General features: G+C 36.8%; 2 protein-coding genes and 1 pseudogene across 2 annotated transcripts in view; 2 read left to right on the top strand and 1 right to left on the bottom strand.

The window, feature by feature from the left end:
• The window catches only part of AKNAD1 (AKNA domain containing 1), a 34,168-nt gene extending 32,790 nt beyond the window's left edge, over positions 1-1,378 (top strand). The window contains 1 exon segment of the mRNA XM_067727104.1: positions 132-1,378. Coding sequence (XP_067583205.1) covers positions 132-263 — 132 coding nt within the window. The 3' untranslated portion in view covers positions 264-1,378.
• A 2,707-nt stretch (positions 1,379-4,085) lies between these two features.
• The window catches only part of STXBP3 (syntaxin binding protein 3), a 54,393-nt gene continuing 41,693 nt past the window's right edge, over positions 4,086-16,785 (bottom strand). Inside the window, exons 16-19 of the mRNA XM_067727105.1 lie at positions 16,473-16,565; positions 13,784-13,869; positions 5,891-6,039; positions 4,086-4,991 (exon numbers count right to left, since the gene is read on the bottom strand). Of these exons, the coding sequence (XP_067583206.1) occupies positions 4,897-4,991; positions 5,891-6,039; positions 13,784-13,869; positions 16,473-16,565 (423 nt within the window). The 3' untranslated portion in view covers positions 4,086-4,896. The remainder of the gene's footprint in view (positions 4,992-5,890; positions 6,040-13,783; positions 13,870-16,472; positions 16,566-16,785) is intronic.
• Positions 6,671-8,720, top strand: LOC137219071 (large ribosomal subunit protein eL37 pseudogene; annotated as a pseudogene).

Here is a 16,785-nt window from a genome sequence, read left to right as displayed (position 1 = left end):
CAGAAATAGACTGGGTGGAAAACAGAATACTCCAAAAATTCCACTTTGCAAAGTTCAATAATGAGGGAACCCAATTAACAGAAGCAGTAGTAAATTTATGTAACTAAAACGTGTGGACTTTTCCTCTGTAGATTTTAAACTCGTCTTTGGATCATGCCCTAAGGACAGCAACCATTTTGAAACAAACTACTGATCAAATGATTAGAACTATTGCAGAAGATCTTGCCAAAGTAGAGAGATGGAGGAACAGACTGAAATACTAGTTTGACTCAAGGCAACCAAGGATTAAAAAAAAATGCAGAGAAAACTTGGTCTTCACCCCAAAAGTATTTTACTTATTACACAAACTTATGAAGATGACTTCCTAGAGAAAACACCAAAACTGCAAGAAATGGGGGACACAATGTGCTAAAATGAAACAAAAAATGGACCTCTGATTCTTAAAAATCAAAATCAACACATATTTCCTTAAAAATAAATGTGTTATTCCTAACTCATAATAAAAGAAATCAAAATAATGAAATATACTTTTACCTATTAGTGTGGCAAAAACTAAAGTTTGAAAGGAAGTAAAAATGTGCTTCAGAGATAGTAAATCGTTTCAGTTAGGAGCAACAACGAAAAAAGTCTTTTTCAGGGTCTTGATACCAGAATCTGTAACTGCTCATTCTACCGAGGGTGGAGTGGGGTAGGGAATCAGCTTATAGTAGGAATTTACGTGTGATGACCTCTTATGTCTTCAAATCCAGTAAGAAATTTAGGAAACAAAGGGTCTCTCCAACTCTAAGCCTAAAATGTATGTGAAATTTGAGGCCTAAAATGTAGGCCTCAAAGGATCTCCTATCAGTGTGATAGGGCAGAGTGATCACTGAGGTGTGCAGTGATTGAATGAATGGACCAATGTTTGCTGTCATCACACTCTTAGCTCCATTTGTCACAGGGCATTGGATTACTATGAATCTCTGTTCCACACATGTACTAACCCTGGACAGATAGTTACCAAGGCATACAAAGATCTCAGATAAAATGCAGACACCAAAAAATTAACCCTCTCACTGACAATGTACTGTTCTCATGCTCAGTCTCAAAGAGAGCTGTTTGTTACACTGGTGGTTGCCAAGGGGCAGGGGGTTGGGGAAGGGATGCAGTGGGAGGCTGAGGTTAGCAGACATAAGCTTTTACATATAGAATGGATAAACAACAAGTTCCTACTGTATAGCGAAGAGAACTATATTCACTATCCTATGATAAACCATAATGGAAAAGAATACATTAAAAGAAAAGCATATATATGTATAACTGAATCACTTTGCTGTACAGCAGTAATTAACACAACATTGTAAATCAACTATACTTCAATTAAAAAAAAACAAAGAGAGCTGTTTATTAATGTCACCTTTCCTCTCCACATATACATGTCATCCAGGTTAAATTGTATTACCTCTCTGTGCCTTTTGTTTTTCTCAGCTTTAAAATGGAGATGATAATAGTGCCTATCCTCACAGGATTAAACGAGAAGACTGAATGAGGTAATATAAACACTTAAAAACAGTGCCTCACATATAAAGCACAAAGTAAGCATTTGCACATTATTATTTTATTATCATTACTTAGTAAAATATCAAGTTCTAAAATTAATATATCAAAAACAGAAACTTTCCTATATATAAAAAAATCCAGGGCTTCCCTGGCGACGCAGTGGTTAGGAATCCGCCTGCCAATGCAGGGAACACGGGTTTGATCCCTGGTCCAGGAAGATCCCATATGCTGCAGAGCAACTATGCCCGTGTGCCACAACTATTGAGCCTGCACTCTAGAGCCCGCGAGCCACAACTACTGAAGCCTGCGCGCCTAGAGCCCGTGCTCCACAACAAGAGAAGCCACCGCAATGACAAGCCCGCACACTGCAACGAAGAGTAGCCCCCGCTTGCCGCAACTAAAAGGAAAGCCTGCGCGCAGCAATGAAGACCAAACGCAGCCAAAAAAATAAATTAAAAAATATCTGTTTGAAAAGCATAATAGAAGATCTAATTCACATGGAACCATGAAAAATATTATGGCAATATGCAGGATCTATATAAAGAAAATAATGATTCTTAAGGTCATATTTTCCCTAAATTAACCTATAAATTTACTGTACACCTAATGAAAATATCAAAATAACTTTTGGTATTAACGAGACTAAAGTTCATTTTAAAAAAATGTAATACCCAGGGAATTCTGAAAAATAACGGTAATTTTGGTATGGGTGGAATAGAGATTACGTCCACATATTAACACACCATGAATCAAAATAGGGAATAAACTGGGAGCCTGGGACTGACATATACACACAACTCTATATTAAATACATAATAAGGACCTACTGTATAGCACAGGGAACTCTACTCAATAGTCTGTAATGCCTTATATGGGAAAAGAATGGTATATGTATAACTGATTCACTTTGCTGCACACCTGAAACTAATACAACATTGTACATCAACTATATTCCAATAAAAATTAAAAAAAAATAAAATAGAGAAAAAGAGATACAAACTATAAGTCAATAAAACAGAATCCAGAAATAGACCAAAATACAAACTTAGTTTATGAGAAAGGCAGTATTTCAGTTCAGTTGGGGAAAGAGGGATTACCCAATAAAATTTGGTATAGTATCTGACTATTTAGAAAGAAATAAGGATGGATCTCTGTTAAATACTGTATCAGTCAGGGTTCACAGGAGAACAGAAACTCCTCTAGATATTTCAAGAAGTGTTTTAACATATAGAGAATTAAGTCCTTAAAAATCATGGAAAAAGCTGTAAGGGCAGAAACTAGGGGCCATATTTCTAGATTCAAGGTCATATCACCATCTGATCCAGAGAACAGGAAGTTAATGCCACCAGTTGCCACCAGCATTGCCTCATACCCATGAAGCAGGTGAGAGACACTAAAATGTGGAGTCTGGTTGCTACAAACAACTCCTGTCGGCAGCAACTTGCTTGTCCATTGGCACAGCTGCAGCAGATGGCCTCTGCCTCCCTTCTAACTTCAAAACTTGACCAAATGCAAGTCGTTGGCAGAATCTAACCTGTTCAGAACCCCACTTACCTTTGAGTCTGCAAAACTTCCTTTTTAGCTTTCATCCCCTGTGGTATGGAATGGGGAGGCAAGGGACATGATGCCAAGTGCTAAGAGACAATATCTAGCACACATTCTCATACTAAAACCAATTCCAGATGGATAAAAGAGTTACCTGTAAAAAATAAAATGAACCTATCAAAATGCTCTAGAAGATCGATGAGTGAATTTACAATCTCAGGTACAAAGATATTTCTAAGTACAACATAAATTTGCAAGCCACACAGGAAAAGTGATGGATTGATGTACATAAAAATTTTATTTTTTTAGTATTTATTTATTTAATTAATTTATTTATTTGGCTCCATCGGGTCTTAGTTGTGGCACGTGGGATCTTTAGTTGCTGTGTGCGGGGTCTTTTTAGTTGTGGTGTGGGGGATCTTTCAGTTGTGGCATGCCAACACTTAGTTGCAGCATGGCAGCATGTAGGATCTAGTTCCCTGACCAGGGATCGAACCCAGGCCCCCTGCATTGAGAGCGTGGAGTCTTAGCCCCTGGATCACCAGGGAAGTCCCTACATAAAAATTTTAAATGGTGATATCTATCAGTATTTTAAAGCACAAATACTTTAGACAGCTATGTCCTTGCTAGAAATTTATATTATAGAAATATTTGTGTAAGTTTGCACAGGTATGTACCCAAACAATGCCGCATTATTTGTAAGAGCAAAACTCTGAAGACGAGTGATATATAAATTACAGCCCACTCTATAATAGAACACTATGAGGCCAGGTAAAAGGAGAGATTTGAAATGAAGATGTTCCCTTTGTGTAACACATGTGCACACATATCCTTACATTATCCAACCATATACAAAGATTACATTATTATTTTCTTAGGTCAAAGGGAGTTATGTTGGTGGGAAGATTATGATGCATTCTTCTTCTTCTTTGTAATTCTCTGACTTAGAACTTTAAAATTTCCCAATTTCCCCTTCCTCCCTGCCAAAAAAACAGAGATAATTTTTGTAAGTATATATTTATTTTCTCTTAGAATGTTCATGATTATTTTTGTTTGCTAATTTAACATACATTATTCAGAATTATACAAAATTGTGTTCTTCAGAAGTATCTAGCAACAGTATATGCTGTGAAATCATTCTATTCCTATTAATGACTAAATTACTTTACATATAAAAGAAGTTATGAATTTCAGTTGAAAGAAAAACTGCACTTATAGGAAATCATTCTATCATACATACAAGTTCACAGTTTTTACTTTTACAACCTTTTCATTTAAAATCATTCTTTCCCAAAAAACTATACTTCAGCATTAGACAGATAAGTATCTAATAAGTAATTAGTATGTACATAGGTGGCTGTGAAAAATTACCCATAACTGTAATATATCCTGTTCCAAAGCTGAAAATATTTCCTTTTAGAAAGCATTTTAACATTTCTTCTCATCATCTATAAAGCAGCAACAATATTTAAATTAAAAATGGCAAATCCAGGGCTTCCCTGGTGGCGCAGCGGTTGAGAGTCTGCCTGCCGATGCAGGGGACATGGGTTCGTGCCCCGGTCCGGGAAGACCGTAAGCCATGGCCGCTGAGCCTGTGCATCGGGAGAGGCCACCACAGTGAGAGGCCCGCGTATCACAAAAAGGCAAATCCAATGATATGCAATCATAAACAGTCCCTTAAGAAATATATTTGAAAAGTCATTATTCCTTAAAATATTTACATTTTTTAAATTACATGACAGCCACAATGTCTTGATCTACTTTAGTTGATCAAATTAATAAGAATCTCCAAATCCCTCCCCCGCTAAAATGCTATTCATCTTTAATAAAGGAGACTTTATCCTTGGGTTTATTCAGCATCTTTATATCATCCAACAGCTTTTTGGGTGTTAAAATATGCGTGGAACCTGGTAGAGGAAAAGAGAAATTTTCAGAGGCCAGCAGTTAAATCAATTTTCCTTGGCTAATTATATTGTCCTGTCCTTCAAATATGCAAAGTGCAGTAGCTTGGGGCAACTTAAAATTTCTATAGGATGCCTTCCTGAAATCTGCCTGAACTACAGTATTTCAATCCTTCCTCTTCATTGAGCACACTCAGTAACCCTTCAAAAACACTGCCCACTCCTACAGCTTTGTCCACTTTGTGCTATATATTGATAAACTGAAGACCAAAACTGGAGGTTAGTCTGTCCTCCTGACAAAACAGCAACAGGCACTGTGAGTTCAGTCACAGAGAACTGTTAAGCAGTGCCGCAGATCGAGGCTTGGCGTATAAATGCGGCACCTCCACGGGTCAGGAGAGTTTCAGTATCAGTGGCTTTGACTGAAACTCTTAAAACTAAATTCCATACAGGCCTGGCCAATGTCAGGTCCACAGACAGAAAAAATTACAAAATATTTCTGTAGTAGAAATGTATGTTTCAAAAATTATTTAATCATGAGGGCAAGAAAAGGATAGGATGTAATATTTTAAAGGATATATTCTTTATGTAATATTTAGAATATTATAAAGAATATATATAATATATAATATGTTATATAATATATATTATAAAGATTATAAAGAATATAATATTTCTGAAGCTCATTCTCTCAAAATCAGAATTTTAATTAAAAAAAAAATCAAAAAAGTCAACCAGGAAAAAACTCTGGTATATCAGATAAAACACACTATGATTTAAAAAATACTTTTTTGCACTCAACAATTTAGTCCTAAATGTAAATTATAAGATAAAGTTTTACATATATATTTTTGCATTTAGAGTTTGTTTTAAAAAAACAGAAAAGAGGAAAACACAAGTCTTACCAATAATAACTTCACAGGATTTATGTGCCTGAGATACTTCATAAGCACAACGCATTTCAGAGTATGTAATTCCTCCGATTACAAAAACAATCAGCTTAGACCCATTTTTTCGATCCTCTAAATAATTAGCTCTGGGTTTCTGCCGAGCACTAAAAAATAAACACAAACACATTAAAAGTATTTCCAAAGCCATACTGCTTTTAGTCTTTTAAAAGAGCCCAACTCAAGCAAACTCAAATTTGGCACCAGCTGCACTGATTTTAAGGAAATGACTTAACTATGGCATGACTGGAGCATCAAGGGCCAGGCAGGACAGCCCCACTTTAAGTTCAATTTTGATCTACAGAGTTTGAACAAATGACTCATAATCTAGCTCAGCACTTTTACCTATAAAATAGAGCTAAGGCCCTGTCTTATTTATTTCAGATAAAGACATAGTATACCTGAAAATCTATGACTTCCTGAAGTTAAAAAAGGGGGGGGTGGCATTGAGACAATAGGGTTTTAAAGACATAGAGGGGGTGAGGGAGGCACAGGTGCTGCTTTGGAGCTGACGTGGTACCAGAACGTCCCTTCCTGGAACTCTACTAGTAAAGTATGATTATAGGAGATATCGAACACATATCTGCACTCCTGTGGTCACTGCAGTATTATGAAAGATATGAAAGATATGAAAACAACCTAAATGTCCATCAATGGATTAAAAAAATGGTATATATAGAGAGTGGAATATTATTCAGGCTTAAAAAAGAAGCAAATTCTTCCATTTGCAACAACATGAATGAACCTGAAGGATATTATGCTAAGTGAAAAAGGCCAGACTCAGAAAGACTACATGATCTCACTTATATGTGGAATCTAAAATAGTCAAACTGCTCTTTGGTCTTGGTGGCAGAAGCGAGATGATGAAGGGAACATCATTGTTTGGAAAGTGTCGGAATAAGACGCACATGTTGTGCCACTGCTGTGGCTCTACGGCCTACCACCTTCAGAAGTCGACCTGTGGCAAATGTGGCTATCCTGCCAAGCGGAAGAGAAAGTATAACTGGAGTGCTAAAGCTAAAAGACGAAGTACCACCCGGACTGGTCGAATGAGGAATCTAAAAATTGTATACCGCAGATTCAGGCATGGGTTCCGTGAAGGAAAAACACCTAAGTCCAAGAGGGCAGCTGTTGCAGCAACCAGTTCATCTTAAGGACTTCAATGACTAGTCGCGCAATAAATGTTCTGGTTTTAAATAAAAAAATAAAATAAAATAAAAAAGCCAAATTGATAGAAGTGGAGGATACAATGTTGGTTGCCGGGGAACGGGTGGAGAGGAAAAAGAGGCAATGTTGCTCAAAGGGCACAAAGTTTCAGCTATGCAAGATGAGTAAGTTCTAGAGATCTAATGTACAGCATGGTGACTATAGTTAACAAAACTGTACTGTATATGTGAAATATGCTAAGAGGATAGATCTTAAATTAAGTCTTTATGCCACAAAAGAAGGAAAAGAAAAAAAAAGGAAAAAAAGGTAATTATGGATATATTAACTAGTTTGTGGTGATTTCCCAATGTATATGTATCAAAACATCAAGTTGTATACCTTAAAAATATACGTTATGAAGTCAATTGTAACTCAATAATGCTGTTAAAAAAAAAAAAGAGAGCCACCTGGGTTTCAACTCTGATTCTGCTTCTTTTTAATTCTCTATGATTTTTAGCAAGTTCCTTAACCTCTCTCTAAACCTAAAGGGTTGTTTTCAAGATCAAATGAAATAATGTACAGAATACACTAAGTATGGAATCTAGTACTAGGAAAGCACTAAACAAATAGAACTACAATTTCTACTACTTCCCCCCTTAGATTGCTCTAGATCTGCACACTGGCCAAGATAGCAGCCACTAGCCACATGAGGCTATTTAAATTTAAATTAACTAAAATTAAAAATTCAGTTTCTCAGTCATGATATGTGGCCAGTGGTTATCATATAGGACAGTGCAGATATAGGACATTTCCATCACTGCAAGAAAGTTGTATTGGGTAGCACTGCCCTAGGTCATAGAAACCACTATTTTTGTTCCCATACCCCACTGGTAAAAATTCTGAGCTTTTATTTGAAAAGTAAATAAATATTTTAAAATTAACATGTACATCTATTAAAAATATATATTAGTTTATAAATTATATATGTGTACTAGTATATACTAATAAAGCTTAATTTCTCCTTTTTCTAGTATAAAAATAATACCCAATAGATCACCTTATTACCCACTTTGGAAACCATATCCTAGATGACCTCTAAGACCCTGCAATGTAGGATATCACGGTAAACTTTTTTTAAAAATAAATTCATTTATTTATTTTTGGCTGCACTGGGTCTTTGTTGCTGCACGCAGGCTTTCTCTAGTTGTGGCGAGTGGGGACTACTCTTCATTGCGGTGCATGGGCTTCTCATTGCGGTGGCTTCTCTTGTGAAGCACAGGCTGTAGGCGCATGGGCTTCAGTAGTTGTGGCTCGCGGGCTCTAGAGCGTAGGCTCAGTAGTTGTGGCATGGGCTTAGCTGCTCCATGGGATGTGGGATCTTCCCAGACCAGGGCTTGAACCCGTGTCCCCTGCATTGGCAGGGGGATTCTTTTTTTCAAGTAAATTTATTTATTTATTTATTTATTGGCTGCATTGGATCTTTGTTGCTGTGTGAGAGCTTTCTCTAGTTGCAGCGAGTGGGGGCTACTCTGTTGTGGTGCGCGGGCTTCTCATTGTGGTGGCTTCTCTTTGCTGTGGAGCACAGGCTCTAGGCACGCGGGCTGAAGTAGTTGTGGCACACGGGCTCAGTAGCTCCACGGCATGTGGGATCTTCCAGGACCAGGGCTCGAACCTGTGTCCCCTGAATTGGCAGGCAGATTCTTAAGCACTGCGCCACCAAGGAAGTCCCGGAAGGCGGATTCTTAACCAGTGTGCCACCAGGGAAGTCCATGGTAAACTTTTAATAATGTTCTCAGTCTAGCCTTTGGATGGTAATTTCCATCTGCCATCTTAAGGAACGACAAGGTAGTAAACAACAGAAATAGTAAAGACACTTAGCAGTTTGCTTTGAAAGATGAAACAGGAACAAGATACACTCTTGGTTCCCATACAAAATAAATCAAGGACACACTAAAAGTACAACCTTGGTTTAAAAACTTTCCAAAGAGAGTGAAATAAAGTAAGAAAGCAAAAGAAAAGGAATTTATATTGCTCAAAATGATTATGTGATTGTAACGATTTTTAAATTTCTGAATAGCAATTTTAGGACAATAGGATTACATTTAATTTGTTTCACATAAATGTGTAAGACACTGTGCTAGTGTTTTACACTCTGAAAGACACATAAATAATGATTAAATCCCTGTATCCTGAAAATCTCACTCTAGAAAGCACCTAGAGGCATTGGTTAAAATAAGAGCAAACATCTTTTTAAAAGCATAGCTGAAAGTAAACAAGTAGGAGCAATCTTCAAGGGCCAGCAGCAGCACAAAGGAAACTAAAAACTAGAGTGGTAAACTGAGTTGAGGCTTGCTCTGCCTTACAGTGTTAGTCTAATCTTAGCAAACAAGGGGTCTGGGTGTTTCCCTGTTTAATGAACACAGAAGACAAAGTCTTGGATATTGTGCAAGGTAGAGATGGGGAGGTGACACCCCAGCATAAGGTCAGGACACACTCAAAAGCAAGGGGAGATGACAAAGAAGCTTCTTGCCTGATAATTCAACACAGGCCTGTCTCGTGAGAGCTCTAATTTACAGGACCTTCATAGGCTGGGGAACCCCAACTGAGAAATTAACACACAAAAGAAAAAAGTCTCTAACCTCGGCAGAAGCAAATGCAAAACCTCTCTGAAGGTACCCACTCTCAATCCTGGCTACTGAAATAAGTTCAGAATCCAAAATTATGAAGCACATGAGGAAATAAGCAAGCATAAGTGTCTGCGGAAATGAAAAAGCAGTAAAATTAGACCCCAAAGAATGTCAGATGTTGAATTTAGTAAAAAATAGTCTAAAATTAAGTATGTTGAAAATGATAATAAAGTAGAACAGAAAGCATGACAAAATAACAAAGAAGTCCAAGCATATTTGAAAAAGAAACAAGGAGAACTTCTAAAATAAAGGAAAAGTAAAGTCAATGAACATAGAAGCTCAAAAAATATATACATATATACAGTTTACTCAGCAGATTAGGCACAAATTTAAGAAAGAACTAAAGAATTGAAAACTAAATCCAAAGAAAAATTTCCAAAAGGAAACACAAAAAGTAAAAGAAATATTAAAACTTGAGGGATTATGAGGCATGAAGATAAAATGAGATGTTTGAATAAAACCAAGACTGCAGAAGTGGCAATATTTGAAGAATTTATGGAAGATATGAAACTTCAGATTTTAGGAAACACACTGAATCCCAAGGAAAGAAATAAAAATAAACCTTCAGGTAGACACAGCACAGGAAATGTACAGAATACCAAACACAAAAAGCAACAGAGAGAAAAGGCAAATTACCTATAAAAGTACGACAAAACTGTCTGAAAACACCCCATCCCCATACACACACCTTCCCAAGAGCTAAAATGGAAACCAAGAAACAGGAGAATAACATTTCAAAGTGTTGAGTGAAAATTAACATGAGCCTAGAAATTCAAAGCTATCATATAAGAACAATGACAAAATGAAGACATTTTCAGACAGACAAAACCACAGACACCCTACCACCAACAGACCCACACTGAAGAAACTTCTAAAGGATAGGATATATTTCAGAAAAGAAAACAAATGAGCCCAAAAAACGGGATGCAAGGGACTCCCCTGGTGGTGCAGTGGTTAAGAATCCACCTGCCAATGCAGGGGACACAGGTTTGATCCCTGGTCCGGGAAGATCCCACATGCCATGGAGCAACTAAGCCCGTGCGGCACAACTACTGAGCCTGTGCTCTAGAGCCCATGAGCCACAATTACTGAGCCCGCATGCCACAACCAGTGAAGCCCATGCACCTAGAGCCCATGCTCCACAACGAGAAGCCACTGCAATGAGAAGCCTGTGCACCACAACAAAGAGTAGACCCCGCTCACTGCAACTCCTGCGTGCAGCAACAAAGACCCAACGCAGCCAAAAGTAAAATAAAATTAATTTTTAAAAAAAGGGATGAAAGTAGAAGTGGTGCGCAATATAACTGGTTAGTATGCACACACAACTAAAAAAATAATAATGCTCATCATTAATTTGGGAAATAAAAAAGATATAAGGTGAAAACAATTAAGAGAACATTTAAAGGGTGTGTAGTTTGAATTAAGTTGTTCTAAAGTTCTGTATTGTTCATGAGAAGGGCAAAGATAACTAATCTCAGACTTTGTTGAGTCAAAGAAGTGTACTAAAATTCTAAGGATAATAGCTACAAAAGTACAAAAAGGCTATATAACTTCCAAACCAGGAGAAAAGGGAAAAATAAAACTAAAGAAAAAGTCCTCAGACCAAGAGAATCACCCTAGAGATATACTCAAACACACGTAAATGTACAAGAATGCTCATTGCATATTGTTTGTAATGCTGCCAGTTTTGACACAGCCTAAATTTCCTTTGTGTGGAAAATACATGAATAAACTGTGATACTCACATAAGAATACACCAACCAGCAGTGAAAATTTATGCATGTTATCAATTTGGGATACATTTCACAAACATAATGTTGAGGGAAATTTAAAAAGGAAGTTGCAGGAGGACACATACAAGATGACACCATGTATATTAAGATTAAAAACACAGTCAAAGACAACTTGTGGTCATGGCGGAATAAGATGGTCAGAAGATTGCCGTCCAAGAAAACAAGTATAAACCTGGATGAAGTTGTGGGGGGAAAAACCAGTTCAGGTCACTTGGAAATCAACCACAGGCAAACAGCAAATTGAGAAGCATTTACTCTTAAAAAATATGTTAGCATATTGGTAAGAATGCTGGTAGTGACTACGTGACCTTCTAGCCTGAGGCTACACTCAACCTGCACTGTTCTTCCAACTCAGTCAGCAAAAACTATAGCTTTACTGACCTCAGGCTGGCTGAGAAAACCACCAACTTTACTGCCTGAGGTGGAAGACTTGATTCAAGGTAGGGAGCGAAGGGAGTACAAAATCCTGCAGCTTTGCTAGTTAAAAACGGCAGACCTGGTTTAGAACAGGAAGACCTGCAGCTCTGGTAGCACAACATCTTGGTCCCAGTATGGGATAGGTGGCACATCAGCCAGAAATTTAATGGGGAAATCCTGAACATACGAAAGCCAAAGAAGACAAAGACAAACTCTCCCCACATCCTTAGCTGACTGCCAAATTATGCTTGTGCCAGGACAAGCCAGAGAAAGCCCAGGGAAAGAATAGGAAAAAAAAGAAGGGTGGTGGTGGGGGGGGGGAAGACTCAAGAACTGACTCTGACTTGTAATGCAGTTCTTAACCCACACTCGGATTGATCAGCAGATGATGGAAGGCGTGAGGTGTCTAAACACAACCTCTGCCCAGGTAACTGGCTGACCTCTAAACTATTCAGACATAGGGCAACCACTAGGAACCAAGCAAAAAAATTAAATTTAAAATTAAAAACCCCTGCAATGACATCAGTGGCTAAACTGCAGGGGGCAGTGATCCCACAGCTTAAGTCCACACAAGTTACTAAAACAAAAAACAATTTAGAGTTGCTACAGTACAGTATCTAAAAGATCCAACTTTCAAGCAAAAATTAGTAGATATGTAAGAAAACAGTAAAGTGTGTCCCACACGTTGGAAAAAAGCCATCAATAGAAACTGACCCTGAGTGAATCCAGATGTTGGATTAGCAGACTTTGAAGAATCTATTATAAATATGATCAAATAATTAAAGAAAAGCATGCTGATACTATGTTAATCAATGGGGAATTTCAAAAGAGAAATGGAAACTAAAAAAGCAGCAAATGGAAATTCAAAATGTGAAAAGCACAATAACTGAAATGAAAAATTCACTAGATGGGCTCAATAGCAGATTTGAGATGTCAGAAGAAAGAATCAAAGAATTGAAGATGGATCAATAGATATTAGCATATCTGAAGAACAGAAAGAAAAAAGGTGGAAGAAAGGTAAACAGCCTCAGTGACCCATGAGACAAAGTCAAACTTTCCGACACATGAGTAATGGAGTTTCAAAAGAAGAGGGAGAGAGAAACAGGCAGAAAAAAAATTTGAAGAAACAGCAACTGAAAACTTCCCAAAATTTGATGAAAAATATTAACTTGTAGATCCAAGAAAACTCAACTACCCCAGGTAGAATAAACACAAAAAGAACTCCGCCTAGACACATCATAGTTAAACTGCTAAAAGCCAAAGACCAAGAGAAAAATCCTGCAAAACACAACTCTATACATAATTTAGAATACAGATATATGTAGAAATGTATAAAGATGCACAGGTGAATGGTAAACACCAAATTCAGGATAGTGAAGAAAGGGAGAATAAAAATCAGAGAGTGATATATAGGAAGCTTGAACTGTATTTATGATTCATTTGTTAAGCTGGGCACTGAGTATTGGGTATGCATTATAATATTGTCTATAGCTTTCTGAATGTCTCAAATATTTTATCACCAAAAAAATCATCAAAAAGGATTATGTCCTCCGCTAATGTGAAGAAAAAAAAAGATGAGTGGAGAAATTCTTCTCTAGTTTCATGGAAGTTTTTTTTATAATAAGGCACATTTTCATATTGCTTATCTGGACTCATCTAAAACAGGTTACAGTTAAAGAAAAACTGCCTTTTAAGTGACTATATGCTTCAAGAAGAGTTACCAATATAGGAATACCTGTGTATCTTTTCAGTTATTAGTCTGTAATTTCATAGTGAAAATTTCACTGGTTTTCATTTATAGGTTTTACCTTACAGCTCCTGAGCCATTCCATACTGCTGGACACTGGGAACAATATGGCCACTCTTTTGAATCTAATCTATTATCAATGGCATCCTAGGAAAGAAAAGAATTAAAACCACCAAGAAAATATTGTAAATTCCAGGATTTTGTTTGTTTTACATAAAACTCAAAACTTGTGTTTACAATTAAGGAACATAAGGATATATATTTAATAAAATAAGGTTAGCCCTCTTTTTGAAACTCACAAATCTTAATTGCTACAAAAATTAATGAAATCATTTACTTATTAAACTAATATTTATTGCATGCCTGTATTTCTTCATCTGGAGGGTTCCCACTTTGGTGTGAGAATTCCAGGTACCTTATAAGGATCTTTATCTTTAGAGTGCTAGGGGTTCCTTTTTTAAAAAATAAATTTATTTATTTTATTATTTATTTATTTATTTAGGCTGTGTTGGGTCTTTTCTTGCTGTGCACGGGCTTTCTCTAGTTGCGGTGAGCAAGGGCTACTCTTCGTTGCAGTGCACGGTCTTCTCATTGCGATGGCTTCTCTTGTTGCGGAGCACGGGCTCTAGGCATGTGGGCTTCAGTAGCTGTAGCACACGGGCTCTAGAGCACAGGCTCAGTAGTTGTGGCGTATGGGCTTAGCTGCTCCGCAGCATGTGGGATCTTCCCAGACCAGGGCTTGAACCCGTGTCCCCTGCATTGGCAGGCAGATTCTTAACCACTGCACCACCAGGGAAGCCCAGTGCTGGGGGTTTCTAAATACCATCTTAATCCTGACAGACCTCTTAGGCTACTGGAGTCCAGGCCTTGCCCTTCATAGCGGGGGCTCTAAAACAGAATGTGCATAGCGGTGGCTCTAAAACAGAATGTGGCCTAGGTGTATTCAAGACAAGCCAATGGGATGAGCAAGGCTTTCCTTTTCATTTCATTTTTAAAATTTTCCTTCTTTTTAGGGTTAATATTTTATTATATATTTTTGTGTAATTGTATATACTGTACACATAGTATTTTATCAATACAGAATTTATATAGTTTATAAATAAATAATCATATACTCTAGGCTCCTGATCACATCTATTATGATTAAGTATGCATGATCAAGAAAGTTTAGAGACCACTGCATTAGAGCATGGTTGTACAAATGGTATCAATAAGTAGGAATGGACAAGGAATGGGCACAAGGTACTCAGAAGTCCTAGAATATTTCAATAAGACTGCAAGATGTGAAGAAACCAAGTTTCAGTTGAAACCCTGAAGGCCATAGACTGCCACTGAGGTAAAAGTGGGTTTTCTGAATTTAATATGCAAATTCTTGTTAAAGGGTTTGAGAAGGTCAATTCTTATTTTTAAAATACTAGCAAAGAAAAACTACTTAGTTCTATATCCTTGTTATGGATCAGGAAAAAAAAAACAACTTATGCTGCAGAAAAAAAAGTCTAAACTCTTTAAACTTTTCATCTATATTAAGCATGTGTGAATGACATAGAATTAGTCAAGTAAAACAGAAAAATCATAGGAATAAATTGTACACAATTAGTTTCCATAGGAAAGTAGAAATTAAAGTTTAATAAGTTAAAGGCAAATTAGAATAAATAGAACTATCTGATTATGACTGAAGAATCAATGTCATGGCTTTATTGAGCTCATAATGTGATTTTTATTAGTTCATTTTCTGATTTCCTATAATTGAATATTATTTTCTAAAAGTAAACAGTACTAAAGGCATCAGCCATCTGTTGACTATAAAAGCAAACTATAGTGAGGCTTACATTTTTTTCTTAACATCTTTACTGGAGTATAATTGCTTTACAATGGTGTGTTAGTTTCTGCTTTATAATAAAGTGAATCAGCTATACATATACATATATTTCCATATCTCCTCCCTCTTGTGTTTCCCTCCCACCCTCCCTATCCCATCCCTCTAGGTGGTCACAAAGCACCGAGCTGATCTCCCTGTGCTGTGAAGCTGCTTCCCACTAACTATCTATTTTATATCTGGTAGTATATATAAGTCCATGCCACTCTCTCACTTCGTCCCAGCTTACCCTTCCCCCTCCCTGTGTCCTCAAGTCCATTCTCTACATCTGCGTCTTTATTCCTGTCCTGCCCCAGGTTCTTCAGAACCATTTCTTTTTAAGATTCCATATATATGTGTTAGCATATGGTATTTTTCTCTTTCTGACTTACTTCACTCTGTACGACAGTCTCTAGGTCCATCCACCTCGCTACAAATAACTCAATTTCGTTTCTTTGTATGGCTGGGTAATATTCCATTGGAGGTTTACATTTTAATCACAAATACATTTCCAAGAATACTGGAGTCTAACACTTTCTAATAGTGGTCATAAATAAATGTTACTTTGTTGAACTTTCATTCAACTAAATTATTTATATTTCTGCTACATATAGTTATTTCAAACAGAGTTTTTTTCATAAAGCATGTGTGTGCTTTATTTTTTTTAATTTATTTTGAGTCAGTCAGTGGTATGAATTTGCAGTCTTTAAGGAGAGAATCTTCAAGTTTCCTTTCCTCCCTTAACACCAGATACAGCCTTCTTTTGTGAACTCTCCCAGTACTGCAGATAATTCCTGACCCATAGATATGCTCAGACTGACAGATAAATATACAAAGAGTGAAAAATATTGTACAGAAGGGCACTCAGGTATAAATAAAATTTAATTAATTTTACCTCCAAAATATCTTTGATAAAAGGTGTCCATCGAGAGAGCTGAAACGTTTCTTCTGCAGACCGATCCTTTCTTAATGGTTTGCCTTGTTGAGACTAATATAATTAGAGGAAAAAATTAAAAATCAGTAATTTTATTTAGTGATATTCTCTTAAGTTTTCTAACAAGATGTTTAATTTACAACAAACACTATGGTGCAGTTGACTTAAAACTAAGAGTGGAAAAGCCTACTCAAAAAATCTGAACAGGCGTGGTCATGTAACTTCACAGTATTTTGTGCATTAATGATAAAATTTGTGATAATATCAGAAAATA

The sequence above is a fragment of the Pseudorca crassidens genome, chromosome 2 (genome assembly GCF_039906515.1).
Source record: "Pseudorca crassidens isolate mPseCra1 chromosome 2, mPseCra1.hap1, whole genome shotgun sequence".
In the NCBI taxonomy this organism is placed as follows: Eukaryota; Metazoa; Chordata; class Mammalia; order Artiodactyla; family Delphinidae; genus Pseudorca; species Pseudorca crassidens.
The sequence above is the reverse complement of the archived record's forward strand: the minus strand, read 5'-3'. Positions and strand labels throughout refer to the sequence as shown.